Source organism: Mauremys mutica, chromosome 8 (genome assembly GCF_020497125.1).
Source record: "Mauremys mutica isolate MM-2020 ecotype Southern chromosome 8, ASM2049712v1, whole genome shotgun sequence".
NCBI classification, from domain to species: domain Eukaryota; kingdom Metazoa; phylum Chordata; order Testudines; family Geoemydidae; genus Mauremys; species Mauremys mutica.
The window spans coordinates 95,612,192-95,628,798 of NC_059079.1; the positions used below are offsets into that span (position 1 = coordinate 95,612,192).

The 16,607-nt window shown below is 41.5% G+C and overlaps 3 protein-coding genes across 11 annotated transcripts in view; 1 reads left to right on the forward strand and 2 right to left on the reverse strand.

Annotated features, from left to right (window-relative positions):
- The window catches only part of LOC123376578 (glucosamine-6-phosphate isomerase 1-like), a 34,097-nt gene extending 22,172 nt beyond the window's left edge, over positions 1-11,925 (forward strand). For 4 of the 6 annotated variants that reach the window (XR_006581835.1, XR_006581833.1, XR_006581834.1 and 1 more), the window contains exons 4-7: positions 969-1,151; positions 2,237-2,421; positions 3,321-3,476; positions 4,598-4,876. Coding sequence is in view for 2 of the 6 variants with exons in the window: in XM_045028686.1 (XP_044884621.1) it covers positions 969-1,151; positions 2,237-2,421; position 2,746; positions 3,303-3,476; positions 4,598-4,695 (641 nt within the window). In the remaining 4 variants the exon portion in view is untranslated. Of the gene's footprint in view, positions 1-968; positions 1,152-2,236; positions 2,422-2,745; positions 2,747-3,302; positions 3,477-4,597; positions 4,877-11,883 lie in introns of those variants that run through there. The other 2 variants (XM_045028686.1, XM_045028684.1) reach the window with 2 other exon arrangements.
- The window catches only part of NDFIP1 (Nedd4 family interacting protein 1), a 134,165-nt gene that overhangs the window by 52,386 nt on the left and 65,172 nt on the right, over positions 1-16,607 (reverse strand). The window lies entirely within an intron of this gene.
- LOC123376572 (E3 ubiquitin-protein ligase RNF14-like) overlaps positions 6,387-16,607 on the reverse strand; it is a 75,417-nt gene continuing 65,196 nt past the window's right edge. For all 3 annotated transcript variants that reach the window (XM_045028667.1, XM_045028669.1, XM_045028670.1), the window contains 5 exons: positions 15,768-16,295; positions 15,000-15,228; positions 13,411-13,583; positions 10,970-11,100; positions 6,387-9,134 (listed from right to left, as the gene is read on the reverse strand). In XM_045028667.1, coding sequence (XP_044884602.1) covers positions 9,092-9,134; positions 10,970-11,100; positions 13,411-13,583; positions 15,000-15,228; positions 15,768-16,295 — 1,104 coding nt within the window. In that variant the 3' untranslated portion in view covers positions 6,387-9,091. The remainder of the gene's footprint in view (positions 9,135-10,969; positions 11,101-13,410; positions 13,584-14,999; positions 15,229-15,767; positions 16,296-16,607) is intronic.

Here is a 16,607-nt window from a genome sequence, read left to right on the forward strand (position 1 = left end):
ACTGCTACTTGGAGGTTTGGACACAATGCTGCAGCCCTGTCTGTACTTAATAACAGAGACAGGCAGTACTCCAGCAAGACTGCACTTTAGACCTACTGACATGTGGTCCTATTATGTTACATTAGGATTGCCTTGATTGTAAAGTTGTGATGTAATATTCTCTTCTCAGAGCTGGTTCAGAGAGAAAAGTGAACAAATCCTCTGGTTATCAAGGTACCAAACATACGTGCTAAATATGTGTGTGTGTTTGCTCTTTGGCCCTAATGCTATTGCATTCTCTTCCTGATTTGAGTGGACAGAATATTCACAGAAAAAGTTATCATAGTCAGAGAGTTTCGGGTTAGGGTTAGACAGTTCTGTAAAGGATGACTCTATAACAATCAGGGAGTTCTTGGAAGAATTCCCTGATTGTTAACCAGACTAAAATTGCTTCTCTGGTTTTGGCATAGTGTTAACAAGCTTGGACTAACAATAATTCTGCAGAATGTTGTAAAGACAAGAAATATTAGACCTGCTGTGTATCTGCTCTTTTGGAGAACCTGCTCCATAATATTAATGCACCATATCCATATAACTAGGATGATGTGCCTCTCCCTAACACTGGGATCTGACTGGAGCTATTGTGACTATTTTTTAAACTCATGGAAGTTAAGGAAGCCCAGCTTGAAGGGCAGATGGGGATACTGGCATTAATTTGTAATCAAAACCCCAGATGTCTATGCAAATGTATGTAAAAGTTTTTATATAGGTTATTGTATCCCTCTTTCTTGCCCCTACTTATCAGTTGACGCCCCAGTCCTGAAAGCTGTAGTAATCAGGGTATGAAAGTCAATGGGGCCTTGGATGTAAGCATTTGAAGCAGGGATTGTGTTTGTACAACGTCCAGCACAATGGGCCTCGTGTCTTGAAGGGGTCTGCAGGTGTGACTGTAATATAAACAAGAAATAATAAATGTTCCTGGTCAACAGGTCTCCCAAGGGATCACCTGGAAAGTTATCACTCCTTCATGTGGAATAACTTTTTCAAGCACATTGACATCTCTCCAGAAAACACCCGTATTTTGGATGGAAATGCAACTGACCTACAGGCGGCGTGTGATGCTTTTGAGGGGAAAATCAAAGCAGCTGGTGGAATCGAACTCTTTGTTGGAGGTGAAAATCTGAAGGAATAACAGACTTGGAGAGAACACAACCTTGTTTTTGCCATAATTCTAGCTAACTTTGGGGAATTTTTGTCTTTTGTTTATGCCACTTATTAGATTTGCAGTCAGAAAAGCCACATGTGCATCCCATTTCCAATTACTGTAAGCACACCTGTCTGTTAAGTGTCGCCTCTATCCATTCCCTTCTATGGCATTGATGGGGACAAACGCTATGCATAGGTGACTCACTTGTGGTGTATGTGTGTTTGGGGTTTTTTCCTGTCTCAGTGAGATGTTCAGGTTGTCCTAGTAGCTGTTCCATCTCTGGTTAAGCCTTATGGCCATACCAAGTCAGTGGAATGTGGCTCCTGTTCAAGTAGATGGGTCTCAAAATGTGAACAATAGACTGGCTTCAAAGTCTGCAGGGGTAGGGGATGATGGCAGAGTGGTTTTGATCCACTTGGCAGTGAATGACATCCTTAATGAGCCCTCTTTACATGCTTAATTTTAAAGTTCAGCCATTTTTGAGGTATATTTGCCCAGAAGGGGGAAGCAGTGTAACTTTTTTTTCCACAAAAATCAAATCGCTAATGATGTTGTTCAAATGTATTGATTTGTTTTAAATTGCCATTTCATCTAAGATCTAGATTTGAAAACTTCAGTCCAATAGGTGAATTCTTCAGAAAAGTATCAAGTAGTAAAAATGGGAGGGAAGGTGTGCTAACCAAAACTGTGTTGCAACCTTTACGCTAGCAAGTTCTACCAGGTAACTGCTGTAATCAGCTAGAACCCCTCTGAGACAGTGGTATCTTCTAACCTGATGCGTTTGGGTGCTAACATCCAAGTTACTACCTCCAAAAATGCAAAGGAACAGCGTCTCTGCTCTTATTGACTTCAGTGGGAAATTTGCCATTCACTTGAAGGGAAGCAGGAGCTTGAGCAAAGCTGCAAGTTCTTGTATGAAAGTAATGTGCTTCACCTATTCTGTAGCTATTCTTAGGAGCCTATAGCATCCTTACAGTAAGAATGATGTTGGCTTTGTTTCCTATGATGTGTTAAGGTAGTGACACAGTTCCCAAACTGTCTCCAACACAGGTATTGGCCCAGATGGTCATATTGCCTTCAACGAGCCCGGCTCAAGTCTGGTGTCCAGAACTAGAGTGAAGACGTTGGCTATGGACACCATCTTGGCTAATGCTAGATTCTTTGATGGCGACCTCTCCAAAGTCCCCACAATGGCGCTCACAGTTGGAGTAGGCACAGTCATGGATGCTAGAGAGGTTAGAATTAAAATACAATGACTTAATATCGTGCTCCATGGAGCATCAAAAGGTTGTCTAGTCTTCAAGCAGTGGTACTTTCTGCAGCCCAGCCCCAGGCATTATAACTGAACTTCCATAAGTGTAGTTTGCTCAGCTAAACAACCTACCTTCTTGTACCCTGCACAACTACCTCATAGCTTTTTTTCCTGGGGCTTTGATTGCAAAGATCAAATTAGCCATGCTCAAGTTAGACACAAATTGAAGGGCTTATAAATGCGGCATGACGGCTGAGATTTGGTCCTAATAAAAGTAAAACCATACATGCAGGGAGAAGAAAAGAAGGGTCTGACCAAACAGTCATACGCATTGCATCAAAATGAGCTTATTCATGTGGCTTCTATTATGCTACTTTAACATTTTTAATGTAACTATGCAGAACAGTTGCATTTAGCCTAGGGGGCTGGGTAAGGGAGGTTTCCAGGGGACAATCTCACAAAGTGTGAGAACCACTGACTTAATCAGAGGTATACCAGCAAATTGTGAGAGTCAGAAGGTGGTGTGTGGTTGAATTTATTTTTACACCTGTAGTTCATAACCGTTAATCACCTCCTCTAAACTGCTCTAGTCTACTCTTGCATAAACACTAAAGGGAGAGCTCAGAGTAACAGGTGGATAAACTTTAAAATGACCAGGCAAGCCATAATTTTACTACCTAAAACAATACAGGCAAAGTGAGCAGTACCCAGTCAATGAAGTGAAACACTGCTGGGGAGGACTAAAATCGTTTTCTTCTTCAGATGACTTACTCATCTATTGCTTCAAAACACGCTTGGGTGTTCCCTTTAAATGTACATCACAAAACCTAACTGTTATTCCTGTGTTTTGTTTTTGAATTCAAGTTATGATTTTAATCACAGGAGCCCATAAGGCATTTGCTTTGTACAAAGCCACTGAGGAAGGGGTAAACCACATGTGGACAGTATCTGCCTTTCAGCAGCATCCCAGCACTGTCTTTGTGTGTGATGAGGATGCCACCCTAGAACTCAAAGTTAAAACAGTGAAATACTTTAAAGGTAAATATTTGGCCAGATCAGGTCACTTTTTCAGTTAGCTTTTCTGTACTTTAAGGCGGGGGGGGGTGTGTGAACTTTTAGGTCTGAGGACCACATTGGGGTTGCAAAACTGTATGGAGGGCTGGGTAGGGAGGGCTGTGCCTCTCAACACAGCCTGGCCCCCTCCCACTTCTTGCCCCGACTACCCCCCTCAGAACTTCCAGTCCATCCAACCCCCCCTGCTCCTTGTCCCCTGACTGCCCCCTCCCAGGATCCCCGCCCTGCTGAGTCCCACCCCTTATACAATCCTCCATTCTCACTGTTCCCTGACTGCCCACCCACCCCCCCAAGAACCTCCACCCCATCCAACCATCCCTTGATTCCTGTCCCCTAACTGCCCCCTATCCAACCCCCCTCCCTGCCCTCCTGCCCCTTTACCATGCCGCTCAGAGCAGCAGAAGATCGCAGCCAGCCGTGCTGCTCGTGTGGTGGGATTGCTGCGGAGGGATGGGATAGCAGGGGCGGGGCCAGGCTAGATGTAGGCCATGGGCCATAGTTTGCCCACTTCTGCTTTAAAGGCTACCATTTAATTTAGAAAATCTTTCCTGTCAGAAAAATTGTTCGAAGGAAGTGCTGTCAAATAACTCTCAACCCTAACGTTTAAAAAACAATCAAACAAAAAAACCAAAATCTCCACTGACTAGAAATCTATTCAGGGTAACCTTTTAGATGCAAATGTTATTTATTTAAATATTCCACTATAGTTTTATGAACCCTGTGTTGAGTTAGTAACTCAAAACTAGAAACTGCTATTGCTTAGAAGCCATAAATGAACTGAGTGAGGCTAGCTTAATTCTCCAAGCTGAGTGAAGTATGTCCCTCTTTCTGTACATAACAGAATGTAAACTAGATTTAAAAAATTCTATTAGCCTGTAGTGGTGGTAAATGACTAAGGAGTTTTTAAAATTAATTATACTGACACTCCAATATCAAGCTTACAGCGATGGGGTGAAAAATACTTTTGAGGGTTGTGGGGGAAGAGGGAAACATAAGGATATTAGTGGCCATAACTAAAAGCAAAAGTCCTCCATTTCTTGCACTTAATTACCTATACTCAACCTTTCCTTTTCCCCCTGCACCAGGTTTAATGCTTGTTCATAACAAGCTTGTGGAACCCTTATATAGTATGAAGGAAACAGGAGCAGAAAGAAGACAGTCTAAGAAGCCGTACAGTAACTAGTTTCTTGGGGGCTGGTGTGATGCTAAGCAGGCTCCTCTTGGAAACCAGCAGAGGAGGAATCCCTACACATTCTTCTTGTACTTGTTCATAAATCAGGGGAGATGTGCTCATTATTGTCTCCATCTTTTAAAAGAGATGAATGCTGAGTACATTGGGTTTAATAAACTAGATGAGGATGGGACCTTATGTACTGTGTTCTAACAACCACACAACTACTCTCGCGCGAGTGGTGAAGCCAATTGAAATGAGATGTATAACATGTAAAGCAAGTAAACAAGAACAGGAAATAGATATCCCTCAACTCAAAGGTGAGGATATGAAAGGAAGTAAAATCAAATGGGTAACTGTATAATGTATTACATTTGAAGGACACATATCTAGGTTTCTCTCTCCCCCCCGCAGTGCACTTATTAATCTCAACTTCACTAGCATCATGAAATGGAAGTACTAGCACTAACTAGAGTTAGCCATTAAATAAACTTCTTCAAAGCTCCCCTGAATTAATTTGTACCATTTTAGTTTGGGAGCTTTCTTGAGGAGATGCTACTAACTTCAGTGTTGATTGATGTATATATACTTCCACTAAAGCCCTGATTCTGTGATGTGCTATGCACCCTCCACTTCAGCAAAATCCCAAACACTGCACCTGCCCTGGCTCTTCAGTTGTCTCAGCTTAAAGAAATAGCTGTCACCAAATGGTTAAACAGCAATTGTTCCTTATCCATCTGTGTAACTCTGGCTACTATTTCACTTCATGGTTGGAATTCTAAAAATCCAAACATTATCTGAATGTCACTGTATGTCAAGACTAAGGTACTGTCATTAGACAATAGCAACCGAGTCTAAATATCTGTGGCTTCAGTTCTCCCCCCATGCAGTTAAGTGTTCTGTTGGTTGCAGCAGGGTAGGGCCAATTGTCCTCCCCCAAATCTTCTAGCCAGTTCACCTTTTGCCTTTCCTCATAAGTCATGGTGGTATAAAACCCTAACCTGTGTCTGAGTTACTGAAGTCCTCAAATTGTGGTTTGAAGACCTCAAGCTGCAGAGAATCCTCCAGCAAGTGACCCATGCCCCATGCTGCAAAGAAAGGCGAAAAACCTCCAGGGCCTCTGTCAATCTGCCCTGGAGGAAAATTCTTTCCCGACCCCAAATATGGCGACCAGTTAAACCCTGAGCATGTGGGCAAGACTCTCCAGTCAGACATCCAGGAAAGAATTCTCTGTAGTAACTCAGGTCCCACCCCATCTAACATCCCATCCCAGACTGAAGGAATGGAAGTACCGGACACACGAGAAGCCACCAAAGATGAACCTGTTGCTTTCAAGAAGTTCATTAACAGAGTTGTACAAAATTATAACAAGAAACCAAGAAGGATGTAGACATAGTGCTTGTTTGTTACAGGAGTGGGTGAGTGAGATTCTGTGGCCTGCATTGTGCAGGAGGTCAGACTAGATGATCATAATGGTCCCTTCTGACCTAAAAGTCTATGAATCTATGCAGGGAGACCTGTTGTAATTAAGCTGTCCATGAACTTAGCCCATATATTTAACCACCTAAATCCACTTTGTGATGAATGAAACCATCTACTGCTGTAGACCTTGCTACTTCCAAAACTCTATTGGTTTTACCTTTATTACTACTAAAAGGGCTTACATCAAACTACTGAAGTGTAAATCACTGGTACTGTTTTTAAAGTGGGGGAGATGTATTTGTTTACATGGAAATCCTACAAACTATCCATAATGTAACTTTCTACATTAAATGCAGTATTTTTTAATCCAAATAAACTGAATCATGTTGACTGTCTTTAGCCACTAACTCTCAAAGTTTTATTAGGAATTAAAACATCCTGCAAGGCCAGACAGAAATAATTGTAGGGGAAAGAGATGCTAGTGTGTCAGAAAGATCATTAGTGGGCAAAGCTTGATGGTAAGGATTGTCACCGCCCACTGAAAAGGGCTTCTGTGGAAAGAGGAAGAGGTGGAAGTAGAATTGGAGGTAAATTCAAGAGTAGTTAAGTTACTTAGGGCTCCCTGGATGTGCATAGGAGTTTGGTGCTCTTGAAAATTTTACTCTCAACACTTCATTTAAAAGTTAACTGAGACAAAACAATCAGAACACATTGCTCACTATATGGCGGAACCTAAGAAGTGATGCAAGTCTTGGCATTCTATACATCATTTTGTCTATTACCACCTCTGGATTTAAAAAGCAACTTGTAAAAATAGGCAAGAAAGCATGTTTACTCAATTCCAGAGCCACCTCCTTCAAGCTAGCTTCCACTGTTGCAAGAATTTTGCCTTCATCCTAAATTTGTGTGAAATTGCATCAGAAAAACTGGACGCCCATTTTTAAAGCAGGTCCTACACAGTACAGAGAGATGCTCCTGCTAGAAAAGTTTACAGAGCTGCTGCAGAAAAATTAAGTATTTTGCTTGAACCATAACTTGGGCCCTCTAACTGCTAGGGGTAAGATACTGTTAAGTAGCTAGAACTATTCCAGCTTCCATAACTTGTCAATCTTTACAGACATACCTAAGGCCAGAACTTGGCTCTTAGCAGTCTGATTGCCAAAGACCGTACCATATACTACAGCATTGAGCATCACAAATTGTCCACAGAAGGAAATAGCAAGTTAATGTCTAGGATGTGAAATCAGCAGCAAAAGCACTGAGCCTAGATGCATGTTCTACAGTTAAAAACAAATCTAAATTTTTAAATAACATTTATTCATCTCTTAATTCATCGTGGTAATATAGATTTACATCCTTTTTACAAAGCTGAGGAACAAGGCTCTTTTGAAACCTTAAAAGATGATTTTAAAGGATAAAAACTTACCAACCTCTTTACTGCATAATATCTCATGGCTATTTCTGCAAATAATGCTTTGAAAACTAACAGGTAGATTGAGAGAGATTAGGAGGCAGACACACTCTCAAGATAGCAAGCATGATAGTGAGTTGTGTAACAGGAATCTTTGTCCCTTCCAGAAATGGACTAAAACTATTTACTCAATTCAGCTAAACAGACATGTGAGTAAAAACTGCATATGAAGAGTTGACCTTGACTCTCTGTATCCTTACTTAGCTCCTGAGCCATTCAGGCCCTGCTGTCTTATTTTGAACAAGGTACATGTCTCATTAAAAAGTCAAAGCAGCTGTTTTCTAGCCTATTTTACAGATGAAAAAGTATTTCTAAAAATGTAATCCAAGCACCGTTCTCACATTTAAGACTGCTTGTAAAACTACAGGGTTGGGAGATTTGGTTTTCCAATAACTTCTTATTTTGAAGTATGAGAGTGTGAATGAGTGAGCTAGTTCAGATGGAAGGCTGCCCATTACTCCCGGACATTTATTTAGAGGTCTTTGGCCAAAGAACATAATTTCACAAAAAAATTTAACTAGAAATTGAAAAGGAAAAACATGCAGTTAGAGGATTCTAGTCACGATTGTGTACCTGTAAAATTTCAGTTCAGTGTCTGAGGTTGCTTTTCTTTTATTTAAGCACCTAATTAATATTTGAGTCAAGACAGACTGCATAGAATTTCAGATTGGGCACACAGACTGTTTTAATATCCATCATTATTAAAATAATCACCAGACCCTATAAATTCCTTCCCTGTTAAGATATGATAGCAATATGGAAATGAATTACTGAAACTGAATCAAGAAGAGCGAGAGTTATGAAAACAGGAAACGTTTGTCAGTAACTTTTTACATAGGACCCAGGCATTAGATCCACTCTGTGGTGGTGGGAGGATGGGAGAAGGAGAAGGAATGGGGGGCAAAAATTCTGCAATTTATAAACCTCTACCACCCCAGTGAAGTGTGTCAGTGTTAGAGCAGTGAGCCACCACAGAAAAATCAGTTTGGATCCAGGTCAGGAAATGCTATGAAAGCAACTGGCTCAGTCTCAGAGAGAGGGGAGAAATTCTTATGCTATGTTTAATAGTTTTCCTGCAATGGACACAAGCAGCTTCACCAAAGGGCTCCAAGGAGAGCACGTCTAGCCCACCTCAGTGATAGGAAAGATTACTGCAAAGTATGTAGGATGGAATCCAGAGATCCTTGCAAGGCCAAACTTCCTGGAGAAATTCCCAAACAGAAATTTCTAGGATGTGTTTCAGAAAAAGGGGCACATTATGGTATTTAGAGTTTCTCAACTATTTGTTAAGCCTTTGGATGACAGTTTGTTCACTCTGTTTAGCACTAAACAGACCTAAACGACTAGAAGAGGAGGGAATTGGTCTCTTCTGTTTGTGGCAACAGCATCCAAATGGTTGTGTAAGCAGCCTGTAGTGTGAAGTGTTACCACTCATCATATGACGGCAAACAAACTTGACGTAAGCAGAAGAGATTAATTTCTGGTTTCTTCAGTGTTGGGTGATACAGAACATAATTAGTCTTCATCTTCAGCATTAACATTCCTAGCTTGATACAACCTGTGAGACAGGCAAGAATCTGTATTAGGAATCACTGAACAGCAACTTGAATTTGAAACTATGATTTGAACTTTGCAGCTTCTTTATCTTTGTCATTTCACTCAAATGCATGTATTGCAACAGCCAAAGCTGAGTCAAATAAAATATTTTGCATTTCTATACGAACAACAGTGCCTAGTACAATGGTGTCCTGGTCCATGACTAGGGCTCCTAGGCACTATGGTAATAAAAATAAATGATAATTAAGCCTCTAAAGACCCCAGAGAGTATTATTATTAATCATTTTTATTATGGTAGTGCCTAAGACCAAACTGGAAGAGAGACCCATCGTGCTAGGCACTGTTCAAACACAATAGTTGAGAGTACCTTGTCCTGAAGAGTTTACAATCTAAGTAGACAAGGACAGAAGAATGGGGTGTAACACAAGAAGAGTGAAAAATGTGATGCAGCAAACACATCAAATCAGTTCAATGATTCATCTATTTTTTGGGGTGTGGGTTTAAATTAGGAGGGAATAAGCTAAATGGAAAGAAAGGAGAAGGGAGACGGAACATTGAAGGGATGGTGGGTAGGGGTGGGGCAGGGAAGGGGAATTGTGGAGTGAAACTGAGGAGAGGAGAAGAGACGGTGGGGGAGGAAGAGGGAGGGTTGGAGCAAACAGCCAATCAGCATAGGCCGGAAAGTCCAGTCATGAACAATTCTCTGAACATAGATCCTTTCCCCATTTTACAAGCAGGCAAATTGAGGCACAGAAAGTGGATGACTTTTGCTACTGACTTTCATTTATTCGAGGACAAGGAATAGAACTCGGAAGTCCTGACTCCCATTCCCTCCCATGGAACATCACTACAATGTCTAATGTAAGAGACTCAACATCCTAGTGCTAATCTTTAAAGCCCTCAATGGTTGGAAGCCTGGCTATAAGACAAGACACTGGTTTCCTTTGCTAAAACTTTCTATGATCAAAGGTTTTGTTAAGGCTGATGAAGCCCAGAGCAAAATTTTCAGGAGCCAATGGTCATCGTGCCTTCTACAGCCAATGCCCTGTTGCTGGGAAGTTCCTACCACTGGAGGTTAGGAAGAGTCCACATCTTGTTGCCTTTACAGCATAATGCATGACACGCCTCTTTGCACAGCATTTACTACAAAAATGGCTGTACAGTGACCAGCAACATTTCCTCCGGAGATAAATATTACTGAACACATCCACTTAAGAAAGCAGAATAAGCAATGGAGGGATGAAAAACGTGATCTTAGTATTAATTTGATGACACATACCACAGTGAGGGGTATATTATACTTGCCCAGAAAGATTTGGGAATGGAATATAATTTTAAAGAATTCTTCGATCCTGCTTGATTAGCAAAACATTCCAAGACACAGAATGTAAGTCAGTGAACCAAGCTTTCATGCTAATACACCTCTCATCCACTTCCCCTACCATCTACCCAAGTAGCAATGATCTCCTCTATTCTTCCACACAATCCCAATGCTGATGGCATTTGCCTCCAGTTCTGCAGTTCCTTTAGAGCTGCCTTCCTACATATTTATACCAGATTCACCATTGTGATATCTGAGCAACCTATACATGAAAATGAACCATTCCAACAACAGTGAAAAAAAATCCCTCAAAGGCATACCATATTTCAAATCATATCTGAAAACATTTTATTCTTTTGCCTACATCTCAAAATTTCTCTCATTTGTATTTAAACTTTGTAACTAGCTATGTAATTAAGTGAAAAATTATTTAGAGAGGAAGGGGGGCTTGCAAGAAAAATGCTATACATATGGAGCTTGTACTGTGTTTGAGGGCATACATTGTGAATACGTACCGGTTAAAGCATGGGGAGGATGTATCTTCGAAGTGCCCATATGGGTTCGCCCTAGACAGACAACCCATACAAAGCCAGCAGAAGTACTGCCTGCAGCCAGTGCATGTTATATTGTTACAACCATCTAGTTTCTGGTGGGGGAAACAAACAGGGAATAGCAATAAGAATTAACCATATAATATATATATGGAGATATACCTATCTCATAGAACCGGAAGGGACCTTGAAAGGTCATCGAGTTCAGCCCCCTGCCTTCACTAGCAGGACCAAGTATTGATTCTTGCCCCAGATCCCTAAATGGCCCCCTCAAGGACTGAACTCACAAACCACTGAGCTATCCCATCTCATGTCAATTCTAAGCCTTCAAACCTGCCTTTGTGCAACACCAGCAATCAGTATGCGACAAACGACAGAAACGTGTATTTTCAGAAATGGAACATCTGTACAGCATTTTACTACATCACACCATCTTTGACAGACTACAAAAAATTTTAACTATAAAAGTTTTTTTTATAGACTGTTTACCCACTGTATGACTAAACGAACAATTTTATTCAAAATAAATAACTTTTCATCACCAGTTATTTCATTCAACAATAAGGTCACCAGCTGGGTCTGAACTCTGGATCTTCAGATTCCCAGCACAGATCCCTGCTTACTTGAACTATAGGAGTAATTATCCTCCATGTGGACTAGCCACTAATGGGGGGACCTAAGTTACCTAAGACAATTATGCCAGACAGTTACACAGCTATTTGTTAGACAGCAGTATAATATGTCATCAGAATTCCTGGGTTCTATCTCTGGAAAGGGACTGGGAGGTAGATAAGATAATCAAAATACATCATTTTGGCATATTCAGCCTGAAAGGCAGTGTTGCAAAGTGGCTAAAACTTGATTCTGCTATATTACAGACCTGTCTTCTTCCCAATTCTCCTTGAAGCGACTTGGGATAATCTGTTAATTTATCTGCACAATGGGAGACGAATACTTGACTGCCTTCTAGGATTGGGATACAAGGCCACGGTCAATATTAAAGTCTGAAATGGATGGAAATACTAACAGCAATCAGAAGAAGTGAGGTTTGAAATTATGGTCTTTTGGTTCCCAGCTCAACACACTTTTCCCTAGTTTACAGAATATTTGGTGGCAAAAGAATCTCCCTGGTGTCTGCGGAACATTTCCTGCCTTTGTGGTACAGGCAGCCTGATTCAACCAAATCGCAAAATGGCCATAAAAATCTAGTATCCTTGTGAGGTCTGTTGCATGTCCCCACTTCAGTCTGGTTTCAGGAGATGTGTACCCACAGGAGGAGTTTCCTCTTGCTGTAATGCCAACTGCTTCTGCTGGCTGCAGAAGTGAGGACAAGCTCTATTACAAGTGTAAGTCTACAGTATTGGTGAACGTCCTTCCCTGTTTGTGAACCAGTAGCCTGTGTCACAGAAGCTTTATTTGGCTGCATTACTAAACAAACTGGAATCCTCACTTTTTCCTGAACTGTTTGTTGGCAATTACCAGCACCTGGGGAACTACTGATGAATACCTTTAAAAACTGAAAATACCTACTTTTTATTAAATGTAACACTCAAAAGTAAGACTAGAGTAGCCAGCGGCAGGGATGAGGCACAAATGGAATCATATGGAACTGTAACAGGGTCCGACTCACCCCTGCGGCACCTCCTGCTGGTGACTCTGGGAATTAGCTCGTTTCCAGCCCAGGAGCGCCCTCTGCAGGCCGGTGATCCACCTGTTTGCTACCACTGGCTCCGTGTCCCTCCCAGGACCCCGGTGCCCCTTTAACCCTTAACTGGGTCTCCCCCTCCCAGGGGAACCCTCACCCTATTATCCCCACTTTGCCTCAGTAGTGGCTACTGCCAGTCATTGTCTTGCCCCACACCCTGGGGCAGACTGCAGTATCAGCCTACTCATCATAGGCAAAGAGGTTTGGACCAGCTGCTTTGCCTACCCGACGTTGCCCCCTGCAACCCCCCAGTACCTTCTGCCCTTTACTAGGCCGCAGCCTGGGACTTTCCAGGCTGGAGCTTCCCTAGCTCCTCAGCCTTTCCCCAGCCCTGCTTCACCCTAGGTACCTTCTCAGCTCCCTAAGCAGCTAGGCCCATCTCTCTCTAAAGGCAGAGAGAGACTGACTGACTTCTGGCTTCCCTGCCTTCTTATAAGGCTCTGCAGCTCTGTTTGGGGCGTGGCCCCCAGCTGCAGCCACTTCCCAATCAGCCCAGCCTTGAGAGCAGCAGCTCTCAAGCCCTGCCAGGCCACTTTTTAAACCCCTTCAACCAGGAGCAGAGGTCCACCCTGCTACAGGAACCTACGAATGAAAGTCCTAGTTCCCTGGCACTGGTCCCCATAGTGAATTGCATTAGCAACATACGACAGTAACAATTAAGAACTAATGTCATTCTCCAAGTTTGGCCCAATAAACTCACTTGTATACGAGTGCCACAATGAGGGCAGGCCTTTGTGTTCTTTTCTACCCATTCTCTACTTTCCAGCTCCTGAAGGGCTTTCCGAATCCCTCTTTTGCCATAGCGCTGCTCCAGAATTATTTTAGTGGCCTCATCTGCTTCTTGGTACTCATTACGCAACTCTATTAGCTTTTCTAAGGAGTGAAATAAAGACACAGAACAACACATTAGCCTTACATACCGCACTGCATATGGAAGTCACACTCTTAGCTAAGACGATGAGCCAAACTCATTGTAAACATAATCCAGGAGATTCCAAAGATTGCAAGGGTCAAGAGGATCCCAATAACCCTGATAGGAGAATGAGGCAGCAACAGCCACCCAGAAGTTCTACCCAGTATATACTATATACTAGTATAGTCTACCACGTCTCAGCCGTGGAAACTCCAGGACCAACAAAACAGAACACACCAGGGACAAGTACTTTAAATATCTTTTTTAAACACATTATGTTTGAGATTCTCAACAAGATGTTCCTTGTACTATTTCATAAATATCTGCTCAATGTGCAGCTGCAGTTAAAAAAAGCAAACAAAACGGTAGGATGCACGAGGAACAGAATGAAAGTTTATATTGAAAATATTGCAATTCCATCATATGAATGGCCTTTGCCGGGAATGCTGTGTTCCAGTCACCCTACTTGAAAAACCTTAAAGTGGAAATAAAAGGTTTGTGACCAAAACAATTACAGGCATGGAAAAAAAATTCATATGACATGAGACTGAAAAGATTAGGATTGTTTAGTTCAGAGGGGAGACAAATAAGAGTGTACACAATAAAAGTATACAGTAGAAAGAAGGTAGATAAGACACTTGTATTTACCCTCTCTTGTAATAAGGACTGTCAATAAAATTGAAATAGGTAGCATATTAAAAATTGATGCAAGGAAATATTTTTTGCTAACACCATACATTTAGTGGAACTCTAGCACAAGACATCAAGGCCAAATGCTCAACAAGATTCAAATAAAGAAATGGACATTTATATAGATAATATTTTGAGTTACATTAGTATGGATTTTAAAATATCTGGAATATAAACCCTCATGCTTCATGGCATATGAGTAAACTCCTCAAAGGCTGGAAGAAACTTCCTGTGGACATGTTATTCCATAAATGTCCACTTTAGGGTTTCTTGCATCTACCCTCAAGCGTTTGCTACCAGCCACTGTGGGAAACCGGAATGTACCCTGTGTATCATATTTCCTTCTAAGTTATCGATCATCATTTTGCTTTTAGAAACCTCAAGATATACAAATGGGTATAGTGAGCAACTACAATGCCACAACCACTGTCCTTCCTAACTGTGTCATTTGTTCATCTGACTTGTTGCAGCATGTCTAGACATTCAACTGTAAACTCTTCAGGGCAGAGGCCAGCTCTTCAACTACATTTAACCTCTCATCCTCATTAGACAGAGAGTCCCACCACAGAGTCAGAGATGTCAACTCACTTATGCCTAGAAATGTTTCTATCTACTTAAAGTCACTGTATTCTAAAATGAAAGCTGCAATTCTCTGTGTGTTCCATTTCCAAAACAGTGCAACTCACTTGCAGTGACTTTACATGGAGAGACTCCATGATAAGTCATTTTACAGAGAGTACAGAAGGCATAGTTGCAACTGGAACATATGCCCATGGTGCAACCTGCGTCTTCCATCACTGGAGTCTGACAGCATGGACGAGGACAATATACCACGTCTGCCATCAAGTCCAAGCTGGACTGCAGAAGTAGGCGATCATAACGTGCAAACAACTCCTCTCCAACCACTTCCTTAACCTAAACAAAAAGATAGAACAACATTATATTTGCTGGATTTAGATGTTCAATCTATTAGCTCTGGTAGAAAACACTTTTTTAGGACATGGGTACCAATAACTAGTTTGAATTTGCTTTAGCACATTCTAAACATGACTCTCATTCTGATCAGGAGATTATTGAAATAATCAGAGAGAAAGTATGCAAGTTATTGACGATACTCTAATTAAATCTGCAGCTTCTGTATTAAATATTCTGAAGAAGAGATTCACTAGCAATTCAAATCCTGGGCACTGACAGTCCCACAGTGAAAACAATTAGCACAGTCAGTGGGATCATATTAATTCAAATCGGTGTCCAAGACATCTGAAACTAACAGTGGGCAAAACTGGTGCCAGGTGATCTAATTTTAACTCAGGAGTGTGTAAGTGGCCTCTGGGTAGCATGAAAAGACTCTGTACTTCAATTACTATGGTTTGAGCATAAATCAATTATATACAATTCACCTTTAGTAGTAAGCTAGAGGTGTGCATGCATTGATTATATACTTCTGCTATTACCTGGCCAGGAGTAGCAACAGAAGAACACTTTGGTTCTGGACAGCTGAGGCAGTGGACCTGACCATCCCTGATCTGAATTTCAAAGTAGTCCTTTAAACAGGATTTGCAGTATATATGCCTGCACTCCATGAAGTACATACATTCACTACCCAGCTTCTCAGAAAAGCAGATGCTGCACAAGAACATTTTACTGTTAAAGCATTTTTTCTGCTGAGCCTGATCAAAGTCCAAGATTTCCCCTATCAGACTTGACAGAGACTCCACATCCTGTACAGCTCTTTCATCAAGGATTTCTTCTTGTGCTGTTGCAGCACCTGCTGCACCACAACCATCCAGCTCAGCATTTAGAGGAAACACAGATGTCCTGCTCTGCCCATTTTCTCGATGGCACAGTTTTAGTTCATATGGGGAGGTGATGTTCAGGTAAGCTAGTGTTTCTTCCTTAAGAAACTGCATCCAGGCAAACAAGACCACACAGCCTCGCTTCTCTTCCCACAAGTTGTCTAAGTGCTTGCAAAGTGCAGTAAGCTAGAAAAGAAAAGTTTGAGCTTAGAACCCAAAACGAACAGCTCCATCTTCCAACAACTCCTGACTTATCTTAGAACAATTTCCCTCTCATATGGTACCTTTTAAGGCAGCTTCAGATTTCAAGTTTAGGCCATGAACTAATTTAGTTTAACAAGGTCTTTGTTGTTTGTACTCATTGGGAAACTGTAAGAGAGCATCACTTTACATCCTCACTTGATCACTTGCTAACCTCCAAAGCATAAATCCTCAATCTACACCTTATGCTATACAGAAAAAGTTTACTGCATTACAAAATATTAGAAAGTATTGCAA